The sequence below is a fragment of the Lontra canadensis genome, unplaced genomic scaffold, assembly GCF_010015895.1.
Source record: "Lontra canadensis isolate GAN:19392208 unplaced genomic scaffold, GSC_riverotter_1.0 scaffold60, whole genome shotgun sequence".
In the NCBI taxonomy this organism is placed as follows: domain Eukaryota; kingdom Metazoa; phylum Chordata; class Mammalia; order Carnivora; family Mustelidae; genus Lontra; species Lontra canadensis.
The window spans coordinates 6,365,260-6,383,195 of record NW_022631054.1 but is presented as its reverse complement, the minus strand read 5'-3'; the positions used below and the strand labels follow the sequence as shown (position 1 = coordinate 6,383,195).

The 17,936-nt window shown below is 42.9% G+C and overlaps 1 protein-coding gene across 28 annotated transcripts in view; it reads right to left on the bottom strand.

Annotated features, from left to right (window-relative positions):
• Window positions 1-17,936, bottom strand: part of MACF1 (microtubule actin crosslinking factor 1) — a 337,353-nt gene that overhangs the window by 75,708 nt on the left and 243,709 nt on the right. For 25 of the 28 annotated variants that reach the window (XM_032877332.1, XM_032877340.1, XM_032877337.1 and 22 more), the window contains 6 exons: window positions 15,209-15,271; window positions 14,312-14,553; window positions 13,271-13,400; window positions 12,382-12,581; window positions 8,766-9,261; window positions 6,680-8,151 (listed from right to left, as the gene is read on the bottom strand). In XM_032877332.1, coding sequence (XP_032733223.1) covers window positions 6,680-8,151; window positions 8,766-9,261; window positions 12,382-12,581; window positions 13,271-13,400; window positions 14,312-14,553; window positions 15,209-15,271 — 2,603 coding nt within the window. The remainder of the gene's footprint in view (window positions 1-6,679; window positions 8,152-8,765; window positions 9,262-12,381; window positions 12,582-13,270; window positions 13,401-14,311; window positions 14,554-15,208; window positions 15,272-17,936) is intronic. The other 3 variants (XM_032877336.1, XM_032877356.1, XM_032877358.1) reach the window with 1 other exon arrangement.

The following is a 17,936-nucleotide window of genomic DNA, read 5'->3' as shown; positions in this document are numbered from 1 at the left end:
TCTCTCAACGGACTTGCCACCACACATCACTGCCCCTGCACTCCCTTGTGCCTGCTTCCCATAACACACTGTCCCCCCACGAGGCCTGGCATGGAGCAAGTGCTCAGTAAGAACGGACTGAAAGGAATAACGAGCCCCTTCCTCCCAACCCCCACCAAGGGATCCATGGACCATCACCATGCAGCACTTATTCTTATCCTGGAGGGGCCAGAGTTCTGAAAGGTCCATGTTTCAAATCACAGTGTTAGCAGCAGGAAAACAGCTTGTGAAGGCCTAGGGAGTAAGTATGTCCCATTAATCTTCCATGGCCAACACCAGAGACTGGTATTTGAAGAGCACTTGGTAGTGGTAATAGCTAAGTATTAAGGAAGGTGGGGAGGGAGCACATTCTTCCCATAGCTAGGTTTCCCAACCGGGACAGCTGAGACTTGGGAAGAATCCGTTTGGCAGGAGACAGCCCTTTGGTGCAGTGATGCTTTGGTGCAGTGACCTGACACGACTCCCCGTGGGACTCATTTCATTCCTGGTGAACCAACCAACCCTAACAATAAAGTGCTCTTCAGAGCAACTCATCACACTTCCTAGAGGCTCCCTGTTTATGCTACGACCCGTGTGCCAGCCAGCTAGCTTGAAAGTGCCTGGCATTTTTCTGAAGCTACAGCTGAGGACTAGGCCAAGGCTTGAGACCAGTTCATTTCCAGACACAATGAGAAACGGTCCTGTTCTGCAAGTCTGTGCTTATCTCAACCGGGTTCACTAATCAAATATTCAACAATGAAGGTAAGTTCTGCATGGGGTGAATTCCAGTTTTTCTGGAAACATATTTTTCCTCCTTCGTGTACAAGATCATATGGTGAACCTCAGTTGCAAATGCTACGTGCTGACACGATGTGAAGAATTTCAGTAAACTAAAATCAAACAGCTCAGTCCTTTCTTTTGTTGATTTAAAATCTTCCCTTGCTATCAAAATTTCCAGACAGATTTTTTTTTGGTGGGGGGGAAGGGTTGAAATACGTCAATGCTTTCTTGACAAGCTTCCATTTGGTTTTACTACCTACACTGAAGCGTGAGGCTCCTTTAAGATGATGTAATTGCTGCAACCTTGGGATTTTGCTTTGTGATGCTGTTATTTAACATACTAATGGGGATACTATAAAATGGGGCTGGAAAGACTTCAACATAAAGCAAACCTGAAGTCCTTAAAGGCACCTTCTTCACTTCTCCCCACCCAGTTGCTACAGTGGGGGCTGAAGGGATTATTACAGAGCACTGGGATTCTTTGGGTGGGGTGTTGAGGGGTGGTCTCTGAAGGGTTATAAATATCAGCAGCCAAACTGTGAGTTCCTGGGCTGAGGAGAGCAACTGACAGAGACCATAGTCTCCCCTTAAAGACAGGGAAGGAGGAAACCTCCTGTAGTATTTCCACACAGGAAGTTCTTCTCTTTAGAAATGCATCATCAACCAAACACCTGCATCAACAACTCCACGAAAAATAAACTGCTGATGCCAGGGAAAGTGCCTAGGAAATTTTAAACCAGACACAGATTAGTACCAACAAAAATCAGGAGTCCAGGGCTTGGCCTAAAGGAAGGCTGACTTAGAGGCAGTTGCTGCTACCACACAGTCTTCATCAGATTAGGAGAAGGTGTCTGCTACATAAATATTTAATTTAATCAACTAGCACCTTTTCCCGCGGAATTCTAAGTTTCCCACATGTAGGTGGCAATTTTCTTCAAGGCAGTGGTTTTCAACTGAGAGAGGTTTTTGCGTTCCAGGGGATGTCCAGCAATGTCTAGATAGGCATTTTTGGTTGTTACACTGGGGCAGGGTTGCTACTGGCATCTAGTGGGTAGAGATCAGAGAGGCTGCTGAACATCCTGCCATGCACAGGGCAGCCCCCCACCACAAAGAACTATCCAGCCTAAAATGTCAAGGGCATTCTCTCTACTGTTCTAGGGCATTCTCTTTACTTCCTTGGACCCTCATAGTTCCAATTGGAGTAACCTCATTTAAGGAAGGAAGGAGGAAGGAAGTAAGGAAGGAAGGAAAGAAGGGAAAGGAAAGGAAAGGAAGGAAGGAGGGAGAGAAAAAAACAAAAACCAAGACAGGCCAAGGGTCAGCACAAGGCAGGAGCGGGGCTGCCTACTCAACTTATCTTGCTGTTGTAAAGCTGGAAACACTGAAACCTCCAGGTGACAGACAGGTCACACCAAGTGTGATTTCCTTTCTTTCCAAGGGCAGGTAGATAATGCTGATCTTATTTGCTTTATTCTCTAGTGAATCTAACTGGCAAAACCTAAGATGGGCTGATACTGTCTTTGTAATTGTTTGAAAGGCAGGGAAGTATCTTTGTGCAAATTGGCAGCCTTTCAGCTCCATGTCAAACCCTGTCTTCTAAGAGTTTTCATGTGTACTCAGAGGGAAGCCTAAACTCGCCTTCCATAAAGGAAAAAAAAAAAAAAAATCAAAGAGATTTACAGGGCTTTCTTGTTCTGGTGTTCTGGTGGGATACTGAGGTCTCCAGACAAAGGCTGTAAGCACGTGCAATCCCTGACCCTGGGCTCTACTCCACCTGAATCAGGATTGAGGACGGTTCTAAGGAAGCCTGCTGCCTTACCTATATCCCACCAGTCCAGCCTCAAAGGCAAGGAAGGAAAAGACGCAACAGGCTTGGGTGCTTCCAGCGCACTATTAGGCAAAGTGAACCTTTGTGAGAAACCTATGGACCCTAAAAGGGTTTCCATTTTTCCCACTTGTTCTTTCTTGTCACCGAGTGTGGCGTGCTGAATCTGAAGCCTCGCCCAAATGCACAGTAAATATAAATTAACACATGAAGGGGCACCTGGGTGGCTCAGAGGGTTAAGCCTCTGCCTTCAGCTAGGGTCCTGGGATCCAGTCCCCAGTTGGGCTCTCTGCTCAGCAGAGAGCCTGTTCCCCCACCCCCCACCCCCTCCGCCTGCCTCTCTGCCTACTTGGGATCTCTGTCAAATAAATAAATAAAATCTTAAAAAAAAATTAACACATGAAATACAGAGTGCAAAGAGCATCCGGGTTTCCTGATGCTGCCCTTGATGCCCAAATCACCACCTACTTCCTGACTGAGAGGCCACTGTGGTTCTTGGGCAGAGGGGTGTGTGTATGTGTGTGTGTGTTTCTGTATGTGTGTGCGCGTGTGTGTGTACAGGAAGGGGTTTGAAAGTTTGAGACTCAGAATGATCTCAATTCTTGACTATAAAACTGGCACAGGGAATTTCAAAATGAGGAAAGCCTCTTGTTATCATCAGAGTTACTAGATTTCTTTGGCTTGAGTTTCAGTGAAATAAAGGTCCCTCCTTTCTTGTTAGTGTCCTGTTATGCACATACGATTCCTTCTCCTCAATAATCACTCTCTTGTTCAGGAAAACAGAACTTCCTGAAGAGATTAGCCAACTTCTTTTCCTTCCAGTTTTCTGAAAACACGCTCAACATTCTCATTTGAGATTTCTGGAATGACCGAATCCAGTAAAGCGCCTAATTTAGGAAGGTTTGAGGTTTTTGTTTGTTTAGAGTGGGAGAGGACTCTCTTCCCATTTGATAGATCCTCACTGGCTGACCAGACTCTATCATTTACTCAGAAGCAACTGACGGAAAAGCCTTCCCTCAGAATAATGACTTTCAGTTTTTCACGTTCATTTAAGGAGGAAATAACTTTTCCCACAAGCTGCCTTTCTACGTATTTCTCAGCACTACTGCACCGTCCCAAGTAAGCCCGGGGTTGTCCCCAGACCTGACTCATCTGTCTTTTCCACCCATCCTCAGTGGAGTTAGCCAGCTCAGAGCAGAGCGAGCCCACACTCCTGTCTATAGACTCATATCCTCTGCTCGTCAGCAGATTCTGTGCTGAGAGTGTGGTCCCACCACCGGACTGGATCCCAGGACCCTGAGACCACGACCTGAGGCAAAGGCAGATGCTTAACAGACTGGGCCACCCAGGCACCCCTCTGGTTTTGACTTATTAAAAACACTTTGACTTATTAAAAACACTTTGAGTCTGAAAGCAGAGTCACACTTTATGAATCTTATCTGCTGGTTTAGTGATGGAAGATTAATCCATTGCTGGATATAGAGCACATTAACCCAAAACTCAATACTCAAACCACCAAAATGACGCAGTCCTTTGAATGGGTCCAAAAAGACCTTCCCTTTACTCACCCTCTAGGGGACTGTAGAGCTGACACACTGAGCTTTCCCCCTCCCATTGTTTTCACTTCCCATGAGCTCAGCAGGAGTAGAGCCAGGAGTGTGCTCCTCCCCTCCTGACCGAAGGCCTTTGCTGGGAGGAGGCAAAAACACTTCCCAACGCCTTTGACTTTATAAGGCGGACCTGTGGAATCAGCCTTCTGATTTGCGCCCCCAACTTGAGGAGGATACACACAGGGCACATAGCTCCACCACCCTCTTTCTCTCTTTTCTTCCAGTCTTGCATTTCAACACCAGTCCCCTGCAGAGAAACACACTCTGAGGTGACCAGCTCATCAGTGTCTGGTCCTAGCCTTCACAAGGTATTGGTAGTGGGAGGCGTATTCTTAGAAATCAGTGAAACAAATATGCTACCTTAAACGACTAAGCAGACTGAACTCTGAGCACTTCCAGGCTACATATATAGGCTACAAATAAAATACGGTAATGGCCAGTAATTTCTTAAAATCTTTCAGCTACATCAAAATTCAGAATGTTTCTAGCAACCAAGGATTAGATGAAAAGGAAATGATTAGTTATCCTCAAATCCAAACACTCTGTATGCCTGCTTATGGACCCTTTTTTATATTCCAGCTTGCATTTAATGCAATTTTAACAGGCTTATTACTTCATTTTCTAGCTCACTGAAGATGAGTAGCAGGGACAGACGGCTAAAGGCAGGCCCAGTGAGGGCAGTGAGAAGTCACTGCAGGAGGAAAGAATCCCTGCTAGCCGGGGAAGGGGAAGAAAGAAGCTACACACACGCTAAGAGGCACTAAACAAGAACTTCAATACCCAACTCAACCTGCACAGACATTTAGGAACATTCAGTACAAAGCAGCCCCAAATGTCTCTAATATCCTTGAGGATATCCCCATCGGAGAGAACCGCATCATCTTTTTATTAATGTTAACCTGTACTCATCAAGAAAAACGTCTGTATGACATAGAAGATTAGGCAAATAAGATTTAAAATAATTCCCATGTAAATCAGAATCTAGTTTGATAAAACTATTTTGGAGCCCAAAGGGATAGGCTTCAGTTTTCTAAGAAATTCATTTAGTTAGTTAGACAGTTAATCCTAAATAACTCAGAGCCTAGAGAAGACAGTCTCCTTGGAGGCACTTACAGGAGAAGAGGCAGGGACACCACACGTGATGAAGCGAGAGGCCTGCCTGCCCCGGGAATGGAGGTGTGGGAGTTTCCAAGATGAAAACACGTGGGCTCACAGGTCTGAATTTTCCCTTCCTCCCCTGTCCTTATTTGGGGCCTCAAGAATCCCCAAAACGATGACTTGTCACTCCAAAGTGCACTGTCTCCAAACACTGGAAGGGGCCTTCAGCCAACGTTCCGCTTCAGAGCTGAACATCCCCTAAGCTGAGGGCCCTTCTGAAACAGCCACCCTTCTTTACTTGGTCTTGCAACTTTTCTCAGGACCACGGGGCTCTGACCTGGTGTCAACACCACCTCTCCATCCATGACTGTACTTGAAAGAATCCTGACAGGCAGGGGTTTTAGGGAACAAAGAGACTCTGATAGCAGGAGTATGATGGTGTACATGGGAATAATTAACACCAGTGATGGAAGCGAAGTGCTAGAAGTAGCCTTTCCACATCTACTTTGTGCACCAAGAAGGAAAAGCAGCAGAGGGGCCGCCAGCGTGGAGTGAGGCCCTCTTTGGCAGTGACAAGAGAGGAAACTCAGGATGAAAGGCTCCCATCCCGAAAGCCATGACCCGCCAGTCCTGAGAGTTCCAAGCCCCTAACCTGGAAAATCATATTTTTGAGTCAACTCCTCCCATCTTCCTCTGTTGTTTTAATTTAAACTCACAAAACCTCAGGACTGGAAATTCTGACTCAGGCAAAGAAATAAAACATTTTTGCAGTTAGGGCGGTGCTTTTCAAACTCTCCTATAGGCCAAGAACTTGTACTCCTGGGGGTTTGGGTTATAGTCTTAAGCACTGCCTGATATAAGTTGGAAATTTCTTTGAAATGTCACATTTTACCTTAGTAACTCATGAGAATTTTGATTTTACTTCATAATACATCAACAACTTTCCTCTGAAATAGGAGGGAAAAAAAATCAACACTTTGGGAAGATGATCCTTGTTTATGACTTCTCACATCTCAACTGAAAAACAGGGACCTGGAGAAAAACGCAGGGCTGTTACAAATCTCAAGAGGAGATTCTCAGAGTAAACAGTAATATTTGGACATTTCTTTCTATACCCTTAGTTGGTTATCAACATTGAAATAAATTACAACAGAAAAATGTTCAAACCAGTTGCCCAGAATCCGAGAGACTGTTTAGTCTCCAGACAGAGTGCTCTGATGGTGTTAGAAGTGAGAACAGAGGCCCCAGGGACAGAAGTTAAGATGTATATACAACGGGTTTCCAAGCTACATGAAAAGAAATATGTATCAGATAGCAAAAGATTAAAAAACAAAAGGGCAAGACTTACCTTGAAATCTGCTAGTTGTTGGTTGATGAGATCCACTTCGGTCCCCACGACCCACTGGAGGGCCTCCCCTTCCTCGGCTGCCGTGGTCATGTCATTGAGGGCTTTCAGCTTCCTGTAGAAGTCCTCCACGCGGCCCAGCGTCAGCTCCAGCTGCTCCTGGCGAGCCCTGCTCCTCTCTGTCAGTTTACCACACTGTTTGTTCAGGGCCTCGAGCTCCCTCTTGAGACCTAACAAGTCCAAAGTCCCCTCTTCCTCTAGCATCTGCCGACACTCTGCTTCAGAGGCCTCTATGTCTAACCTGAGGGCTTGGATTTTGTGGAGGAATAGCCGTACATCCTCAATTTGGGACTGGAGGCTATCGGTGTCTCTGCCGATGGCACCCATGCCGTCTAGCTCATCGTCCAGGTCCGCCAGCTGAGAAAACATCTCTCGAACTCGGCAGTGAAACTGGCCAATCCCCTCCAGCTTGTTTTCCATCGCCATGCAACCACTGTTCACTCTCTGCTTCACTTCCAGGAACTCCTGCTGGGTGACCTCAGCTTGATGTAGAAGTTGGGAAGCATCAGATCCATCTGGGGCATCCTCTACCAAGCCCCGAGTGAAGTTCCTCAGATAGTCTACCTGGGGCTCCAGGGTCTGGAGCACTTCCTGTTGAGCTCTTAGCTTCTCCAGGTTCTTGTTGCTACAGGCTTGAGAGCCCAGAGCATCAAAGATCTCAAGTTGGTGTTTGGCCCCTTCAACCTTCTTTTCAATATTTTTAAAGCTTTCCTGAAACTCCTTGAGTCTCTGAGTCATTTCTTCAAGAGACCCTGTTTTGGTCTGTAGTTCTTCTGTAATGGAATCCATGTTCTGGTTGATCCCAGCCTTCTCATCCCGGATATCATCTTCATCCGTTTCCGAGGAGTTGATCAGAATGTCAGCAGCACTGTTCAGGATTTCTAGCAGGGAGCGGCGCTTTTCCACCTCACTCAGCATAGCCTTTGATCTCAGGAGACTGGACTCTAGCTGCACTGGGTCCAGAGTGACCTGCAAGTCCGGCATCTTGGCCTTACAATCTTCTATCCACGGCACGAGGTCTTCCACATGCCATTGATATTTCTGAGCTTTCTGCAGACAGTCCTTGAGCCTGGATTGTCTATCTGCAGTTTTTTTACTAAGCTCTTCCCAGTGGCTTTTGAGCTCAACCAACTGGTTTTGTAAAGTCTTCTTTTCTTCTCCAGGAGGTACAGAAAGAAGTAGAGATTCTCCTTCGGCCACAATCACCTCATAGGAACCACTGTGTTGGTTCAGGCTCTTCTGAAACTCTTCATTCTCCTGGAGCTGAGACTGTAGCCGCTCCAATTTTGCAGAAATTGGGCAGTTTTTTGCTTGTTGGCTTTGTTTGTCATCCAACCAAGTTCTCAGCTCATCAAACATTTGCTGGAACTGCTGGGTGCTGGCAAGAGCTGCCTGGAGTCTGTTCATGCGATCAGCTGAAATGAGGAAATCAAATTTAAACCAATCAAATCTGAACATGGCATTTAAAATGTTTGCTGGGAGTATATGGTCTAATCTTAGGGGAAGGAAACTTATGTTAACTGAGGCCCTAACATAAAAGCAGCACAAAGCTGGTCTCCTTCATATACTAGACTTATTTAATCCTCACACCAACCTAATAAGGTGGTCTGAGTAACAGAAGTAAACTTTTACTTCTAAGCGGGTAAAAAGCCATAAATGTTTTCAGAGAAAGGCAACAAACTGATGACAAAATTCTTCTTGTGCAAGGCCATCATACGCATCTGATTCTGTGTGTGTGCGTGTAACTCGACCTGTGAATACACCTACAAGCATGAATCTGGACCTGCAGGCAAAATTGATGTTAGTGTTCTTATTGCTGGAACTGCTCCATAAAGCTTCACATATCGTTAGTGCCCAGGCAGTGTAGGATAACCACAGCAGTTCTCACCATAGCTGGACAAAGGGTTAGGGTAACACTAGTCTGAATCTAAAAGCTACTTACAGGTCACCCTAGATTCTTGAGACTATCACGAAGCCAATCTTTTGGCTTGCCGCTCATGTCAGCAGTATGTGCCTTACCCTAACTTACCTGCAAGGTCTTCTAAACCTTGGAGAGGCAGGGCAACGGTCTCCAAACGCTTCTTCAGCTCATCCTTAAGGTACTGCTCCCCGATGAGTACTGAGAGCTCATCGCAAAGTGTCTGTGCCTCCTTAATCTCATGGTCTAATTGCTCCACATCAGATCGAATCTCACTGGTCTCTTCTAGTTGCTGCTTCACGGCCTCAGGTTGGGTGCTAATGGCCGCCTGGCCACTTAGTCTCTGTCCCACTGCCTTGACCTTCTCTGATAGGTCCTGGAGCAGTTCCTGGTACTGGGTGCTTTTGACAATAGCTTGATCAATTTGGCTGGAACGGGAATTGAGTTTGTCAGTCAGCTCAATCCACTTGTGGTTGATGCTCTGGAGTTCTTTCTGTACCTGGCTGGTGGATGAAGAGACATCTCCAGGGCCTGTTAGGATGCCGTGAGCCGCCTCATTCAGCTGCTCATGCTGTTGCCTGCGTGCTTCGAATTCCTTCAGCATAAACTGCAATGGAATTGACATCAAGATGTTTAGAGAAAAAAGACAGATCTAAAAAGAGTGTCAAAACAAAAACTGATTTTAGATTGTGCCAACTAGGGCCAACTCCTTTCGAAAATAAACCAGAAAACTCCAAGGACCAGGCTACTAGGAAAATGTAATATCACTTCTAACAACTGCTTAATAAAAACTTGTTTTGAAAGGGTCATTGATTGTGCTTATTCTATTTCTTTTCCTTATTTGTCCTACTTTCAACATTAGTTACTAAGGTTGGCCTAGTTTTCTGGATTGGCCCTCATCAGCTTTGCCAGACAAAACCCAGGCCTCTGAATTGCAAGTCTGGAGCCCTGGGCCCAGAGCTAGCTATATTACTGGCTGGGCTTGCCATTTCAACCCTCTATGCCTCTGATTTTTCAGTTTCTTTCTTGGAATTCCAACAGCACATACAATCTATACATTACAGCATAGCATGATTAGATAATGAACGTCTTTAAAGCAAGTAGCATGTCTTTTTACGCTTTGCTATCCATTGTTTCACTCAGCAAAGTAGTTAGGGTTCAAACTACAGGCTCTGGAGTCAGACTGCTGGGTTCAAATCCTGACTCTATCACTCGTGAACTATATATATATAAGCTTAGGTCAGTTCTTAAAGTTTTCCAAATCTCAGCTTCCTCATCTATAAAATGAGCGTAGAATGTACTTATCTTGGCCGTTTCAAGGATTAAATCAAACAATTTATGGAAAGTATTCATCACTCACACCGTACATAAGTAAGACACAACTTTAAGGAATAACAGATGTATAAATGATGAACTAAAACAGAATGTAAAAAAAAAGTAAGAATGATAAACACTGATGCGAACGTGGCACTGTGAAAGCAAGAAGTAAGGATGATTAATTCTATGGAAGATGACAAAAGTGGGCGAGGGAAGTCAGGAAAGCCTTCACACAGGACACAAGGAAGGAGTTTTCCCAGTGAGCAGACAGTCAGACTGAGGAACGGCATTACAGGTAGAGGGCCTCAGGGTAGCAAAGGCACAGAGTGGTATGAGTATGGTGTGTTCAAGGAAAAGATGAGTTACCTGGTGTGAGCTGAAACCTAGGTATATGGGAGAAGAGTGGGAAACAAGGCTGGCAAGACCAACTGGGACCAGATTGTGGAAAGCCTCATATATGACACTGAGCAGGTACTTGGACTTTGTTCAATCAGCAGCAGAGAGCCAGCGAAGCATTTTCATGTATTCAGATGTGTGAGTTCAGGAGATAATTTGATAACTGTGTGGAGAATGCACTAGACAAAGAAAATTTAGGAGGCTGTTGCAATGGTATAGGCCGGAGATCAAACCTCCCTAAGAGAGGAGCCCTCAGAATGGAGAATTGGAACAGTAGTTCTCCAAGTATGCTGTAGGGGGCCTCAGGAGTCTCCAGGCCCTTCCAGAGGGTCCCTGAAGTCAAAATATTTTCATAACAATACTAAGACATTATTTGCCTTTTATAATTTTTCTCTCATGAATGTTCAGTGGAGTTTTCCAGAAGCTACATGACATCTGGTATTGCAAAAGACTAAGTGCAGAAGTAGATAAGAAAATGTATGAGAATATTAAGTCAGATATCAAAGAGATTCGCAAAACCATAAAACAATACCACTCTTACTGAAGTTTTTATGTTTGGAAAATGCTATTTTTTTCATAAAGAAAAAAATATTACTTATGTTAATGTTAAATTTTACCAACGTTATTTTAAAATTAATTAATAAGTACATATTTTTAAAATATTTTATTTATTCATTTATTTGTCAGTGAGAGAGTACACACAAGCAGGCAGAGAGGCAGGCAGAGGCAACGAAAGAAGCAGGCTCCTCGGGGAGCAAGGAGTCCGATGTGAGACTCGATCCCAGGACCCTGGGATCATGACCTGAGCCAAAGGCAGTGGCCCAAACACCCGAGTCACCCAGGCATCCCAGTAAATACATATTTTTAAATTCCTCAGTGTTTTCCTTTGTTTTTATTTTTAAGTAGGCTCCACACTCAGCATGGGGCTTGAACTCACGACCCTGAGATCAACACCTGAGTTGAGATCAAGAGTCAGATACTTAGCCAACTAAACTACCCAAGTGCCCCTTTAGTGTTTTAATACAGTAAATATTAATAGATATTAATAGCTAAACAATAGCTTTTTAGGGTCCTCAATAATTTTTTTGAAAAAGATTTTATTTCTTTTAGAGAGAGAGACAAGAGAGAGGGGCAGAGGGGGAGAAGAGACAGAATCTCAAGCAGTTCTGTGCTAAGCACAAAGCCCAATGGGGGGCTCAATTTCATGACTCTGAGTCAAAATCATGAGTCAGATGCTTACCTGACTGAGCTACCCAGGTGCCCCTAGGGTCTTCAGTAATTTTTAAGAGTGTAAAAGTGTTTCGAAACCAAAGAGTCTGAAAACCACTGGAATAGAAAAATATTTATAAGTGAACTAAAGAGGACTTGATAATTAATTGGATGCAGGGGCTAAAAGAAAGGGTTCCTTCAAAAACTACTCTTAGGTCTTGATTTAGGGAACTTGGTAGATGATGAGAAGGGATGGAACGAGTTTGGAAGAGGATGTAGAACAAGAAGATTCTCTGGTGCTCACCCAAAAAAAGAAGAGGAGGAGGAGGAGGAGGAGGAAGAGGAAGAAGAAAAAGCTCTCAGCGGGAATTCATTAGAAATGACATCATTTGACCAAACTAAATTTCTATGATGGTGGACACTTAAATCAATTTTTTTTTGAGGTTTGAGCAACAGAAAATCTTTAAGTGAAGCCAGCAGATATAAGACATTACATTAAGTAAAATGATCACTACCGTTGGGGATTAAAAGTAAAATACAATTCTACAAAGTAATCAGAAATCCCCCGTTCTCACATCCACTCATCTTACTGCCTCTGTTAATGATATTAATAATACAATTATTGACTATTTACTATTTGAAAGGCACTGTGATAAAGTCCTTATAAACATCTCATTTAAACTGAGGAAAAGAACTCTGGAAGGTTAAGTGACTTGTCTAGGGTCATTTTGCTGAGAGCAGCATTCAAAACCAGGTTCATGTGACTCCAATTTCTTTGCTTAACACAGTAAGTTTTGTGGCTCACCTGGACCTGCTGCTTTTGTGCAGTTAGCATGTTGGGGTCAATAGATAGGGGCCCCAGCACCCCCATCATCAGTTCCTTCTCCATTAGCCAGGGCCGGAGCTGGGACTCTGCACCCTGGAAGCTGGCCAGATGACCTGCTGATTCCTCCAGTTGCCTTTGCCGGGCCATGGTCACTTCAGTGGCCCTTTCCCACCGGGAATCTGTAGAGGGGAAATGAGAGAATGTGTTCCTTTAGTCTCACCAGCCACTGGCCTGATCCCTAAGTTATGTTCCTAACAAACTACAGGAAATGACCCCTGCAGCATTAGTTAAAAAATTTTAGGTTAAAAATAACCTTCATTTAATTTTAGCTAAAATAACACAGTTCTGTACTTGATTGTGGTGGTGGTTATATGAAACTACACAGCACACACACACACACACACACACACACACACACACACACGGATGCAAGTCTATCTTATTACTATATTATTTTATGGCCTGTTATTTAACTCTTACTGTATCATAGACATCTTTCATGCCAGTGATTTTTTCATGCCAATAAACATTATCAATATCATTTATATATAGTTCAGTATGAACACAGAATAATTCTAATAAATAGATTATTTCCCATTTTTCATTTTCATCACCAGTGCTCTCCTTATCACAGCAGACTACCAGATTGACTTGCCCAAGAAAGCCAAACTGCTGAGACTATTGAGTGGAACCTCTAGATTTATTTTTCCTAATCAGACTCACTCACTCCCTAGCCCTATTTGGGCCTCTTGGTTGCTTATGAAAATTAACTAAAAATAAGTCCTGCTCTATACGATGTGCTGAAATTCTATAATTGCTTCAAAGAGAAGCAATTTAGTGAATTTGCAACATCCCTCTGAATACTTACTGAGTTCCTCTTGCATTTCCTTCCAGTTTTCTGCCTCTTGTGAGTTGGGATATGCCATCAGTAATCCAGCCAGGGATTCCTTTACTTTTTGGATTTTGGGAGAATTCTGTTCCAATTCAGCCAGGAAGGCCTAGGAGAGAGAACATCAGGGATGCCATGAGACTTCTGCACAGGAAAGTTATGTGTGTGGAGGAAAGTACTAGAAGACTGGGCCATAATTGAAGGCTCCACTTCTGATTCTATCAGTGACTTATTTCATAATTTTAAGACACTTAACAATTCTGCTTCAATTTTTATTTTAAAATGAAAATCAGACAAGATCTAAATTTCTTTTATGTACAACATATCGGTAGAACCCAGTAAAAAGGTATTATTAATCCCATATGATGATGACGATGATGGTGACGTCAAGGACATTTATGTAGCTGGAAAAGATGGCATGCTATGTCCAATTAGAATATAAAAAATTTTGGCAAAAACATTTTTTTGATAGGACTTTCTATATGGTTTTATTTTTCCCGATAGTTTTCCTAGTCCTACATGTCAACCTTAAGAAAGAACCATAATCACAGCTACACTTAAATATCCCCAAGAGTTGGAAAGGGGCTTTGATGAGAACGGTTTGACTTACAGCATCATAGGGAAAACAAGATCCCATTCTCAGTGAGCTGATACTTCAGAGAGGGATATTCTCTTTCTGTAAACAGATGTTTTTTTCTTTTTTTAAGTTTTATTTAGGTAATGTCTACATTCAATGTGGGGCTCAAACTCATGGCCCTGAGATCAAGAGTCACATGCTCTTCTGACGGAGCCAATCAGGTATGCCTGGTTTCATTTCTGAATATTATTTATAATAATTTCTGATTTCATAGGTAAGAAAATTTTCTAGGAGACTTTAGGCATATTAATCCTTTGAAAGGGCTCCTTGTGGCCTGGGTGGGTGGCCGTGTCCCACGTTCAGGTCCCGGGCTCGGGCAGGAACACCCGTATGACAGTGCCTTCCGCTTAGCATTTGGGATGCAGCTAATGTGAACACAGTACCTTGTTAGAGTCTGCTTGGGCTCTCACTGTTTCTGGCTTGGCTGGAGATGAAGAGGTATCCATGGCTTTCAGGACTTCCTCTTTTGATTCCAGCCACTGCAGTACTGAGCTGGCTTCCTTCTGAACTTCCTGCATTCGGCTGAGATCAGCCTGAAGGCTTTCCTGGCGTTCCCGAAGCACTCCCCCCAGTTTCTCATATTTCAAGTTTACATCTGACATGTCACACTGGATCTCCGTCAGATCTAGTATCACAGAAACAAAAATCAGATCGGGAATAGGTCTCTAAGCCTCCCCAGGGGCTCCTCATGCTAAATCACTCAACAGGATTAAAAGTCTCTCCTACTCCTTCTAGTGAACTAGAGATTCTGTTCCTGCTAAATCACATAAAAGTTCTTGTTTATATATACAAAGCAAAAGAGCTTTCATTAATCTGCTTTCAGATTTTGACATTAGGTACTCAGATGTACAAATAAAATGCTAAATACACTTGGGAACTGCAGAAGTGAAGGTAGTGAAGGATTTGGGGCACTCTTCTGCTCCCCCTTCTCCAAATAACAGAGAAATCATGGAGCCGGAAGGCTGAGGGTTAGACTAGACTACCTCTAATGTGGCTTTCTTTAGGACTCAAAGATTCACATATATTTTCTTCAAGGTCTTTCCTCACTGGTCTTATCTGGTGGCCCAATTTACTTCCTAGTACCGCATCTAACTGGCTGCCAACCCATTTAGCCTTTAGTGACCCAGCAAAGAAGCATCACAGTGGCTTCTCCTCAGATTTTTACCCTCGTACCCATCCTGGCAGCAGTTCTTGCACACATACAGAAACATACACAGATGCCAATGCGAACACTGTCCTAACACATCCAACAAAGAAGCACTGTGAAATGACATTCTCACCTTTGCAGGTGTGGTATCCGTTTACACTGCCTACAGAGCTTCCTACAGAGGGCAGTATGGAACCTGAGCAGAAGGACAGGGAGACAAACAGGGCAAGACAAACGTGTTAGGAATACATACAGGCACTGAATTTGTTCTCTGGCACTCACTTTTAAGCTCAGGTATCAGGAGGTTAACACAGCACAAGACAACATACTCGTGGAAAGAGACAAATCATTTTAGCTGCCAGGCAAGAGAGCATCACTCAGGTATTTTGGCTTCTTAGCAGTAGTGATTCCTAACCCGTTCTAAATGAAACCTGAATTCCCTTCCTCGATCTCTGACTTGAAATCTTTGGATCCTGCCACAATGTTGCAAAGTAAGTACTGATAAAATGATTATGTCTTTATAATCTGTGCTGTCTGCCACACTTTGGAACAAGAATAATAAAGCCAAAAAGGTTCAACTTTAACATCAGTGTCCTTCAACTCGATAAAAATGAACAATGAGTGTAATTAAGGACAGAAGAAGCAGTAGTCTTTTAATAAAGACATCCAAAATGAGTCCTTATATTGCTTCAAAAGGCAGATTCTCTGTCTTTTCTTCCATGACTTTCTGCTTTCCTTCCCCACCAGAAAACAGAAATTCTAAGTGCCAATAAACCTGACTCATAAATATTCCCATAAATTCTGCTTTGGGCCTTTGGTTCTGTTTCTAATTACCATGATTTCACCTATATTCTCCCCATGTTGATTCCTTGTATTTTAGGAGTGTCTCAAGTTAAATAAAAATCAGATCATGTAATTATAGAAATTATACAGAAATGTGAAGAATAGTCATGATATAATATTACATTACAAGGAGAGAATAAAACTCTCATGTGCACTGATTTCACTGGAAAAGTTTATGTTAAGGTTATATATCAAAATATAGTAACTGTGAACTTTTAAATGCTAACATTACTGTACTTTCTTTTTTTTTTTTCCTTAAGTAGGCTCCACACCCAGTGCGAAGCCCAATGCAGGGCCTGAACTCAGGACCCTGAGATTAAAACCTGAGCTGAAATCAAGAGTTGGACACTTAACTGACCAAGTCACCCAGGCACCCCAATATTACTGTATTTTCAGTGAAAAAATGGATCAAACAAAAAGATCATATTCCACTGCAATAGGGGGATGACCAAAAGAGAAACTGGACTAGTAATTGGGAGAAGAGGGTCCTGGCCAAGACCGTTGCTCACTCGGTATGTGAGCTTTAGTCTACAGATAGACCTCAATGTCTTCTCTAGTATATGAAGATAATACTAGCTATCCTGTCAGCGCTGATGGGGTCGCCAGAGAGAGGTAATGAGGGAGTGTACATGAAAGCACTTTATGAAACAAAAAGAGCTACACAAATGTCAAGAACTGTAATATTCATGATTTTTCAGAGGTAGAACAGAACTTTAAGAGCACTCAGGTTAGTGATCTTCAAAGCAGCAAAGGTGGTGCTTTAGGGACTCTGTAAATGTTTGGTTTAGATTTAATCTTCAGAATATATTTCTGACTACTTAGAAATGGCAAGAAAACATACACATTTGATTATGTTGAACACCACATCTTAACTCACTAGATACAACCAATGTATGCTGCTTTGGGGAGAGAATGAAATAACTCCTGTACCTCCCTGCCTACATTTAAACTTCTTTTTGAGTGTCACTGATTAGAAAAGCTGTAACTCTTTGCCCGCACTTGACAGGAGTCAAACCTACATGTGTCCGCTCGTACCAAGAAAGACATTACAGCACGTGTGTATTTATTAAAGAAAGTGACAAGAAAGTCTAAGGTGCATCTACTCAAAGCAGGCTCTCATTAGGGCAGAACCATGTGGTGACAGAATTCTTTTTTTTTTTTTTTAAAGATTTTTATTTATTTATTTGACAGAGGGAGAAAGAGCACAAGTAGGCAGAGAGGCAGGCTGAGGGAGAGGGGGAAGCAGGGAGCCCAATGTGGGGCTCGATCCTAGGACTCTGGGATCATGACCTGAACTGAAGGCAGACGCTCAACAGACTGAGACACCCAGGCGCCCTGGTAACAGAATTCTTAACACGTCAGGTTATGATGATGTCAGGTTATAGGCAAGCTTTTGTCCTCTGTGCCAGTTTTAGGTGTTTTCTATGTTTAAGAAAAGAATGTGATTCTTCATTAAAATTCTTGGTGATTTAACTTGGAAACAAGAATTTATTACATCACTTTCAAGCTTCTAGTTCAGTTTAACTGAGGAGTATTCTGAGACTATAAAGTGAACTTTTTTTTTCACCTTGAATCAAGTATATTTGTGTTTGAATTTAGGCTGCATCACTTACATAGTGGGTGACATCTTAGTTACTGTGCCCCCTCAGTCCTCTTCTTTCACCTGTATTAAATGTATAATTTCTACCCCATAACTCTTGAGGAAATTAATAAATGAGTAATTAATGGGAAACTGGTAAGCAATCTACAAGACAATAATACTTGAGATTATCTTTCCCATTGGGCAAAATTTACTTGAATTGCTATGGACAAATATCACTTACATTACTATCAATTATCTACAAAACTCTATAATAGTTTAGTAAACAGACAGTTAAAGATGCACACTCAGAACCAAATAATTCCCCAAAACCTATTAGACAATGCCTAACACTTCACTGAAAGGACACCCCATACTTTTCTGTTGTCCATTTCCAAGACTTTGACAATCTTTTCTGACACAGGTGAACTGTAAAGTG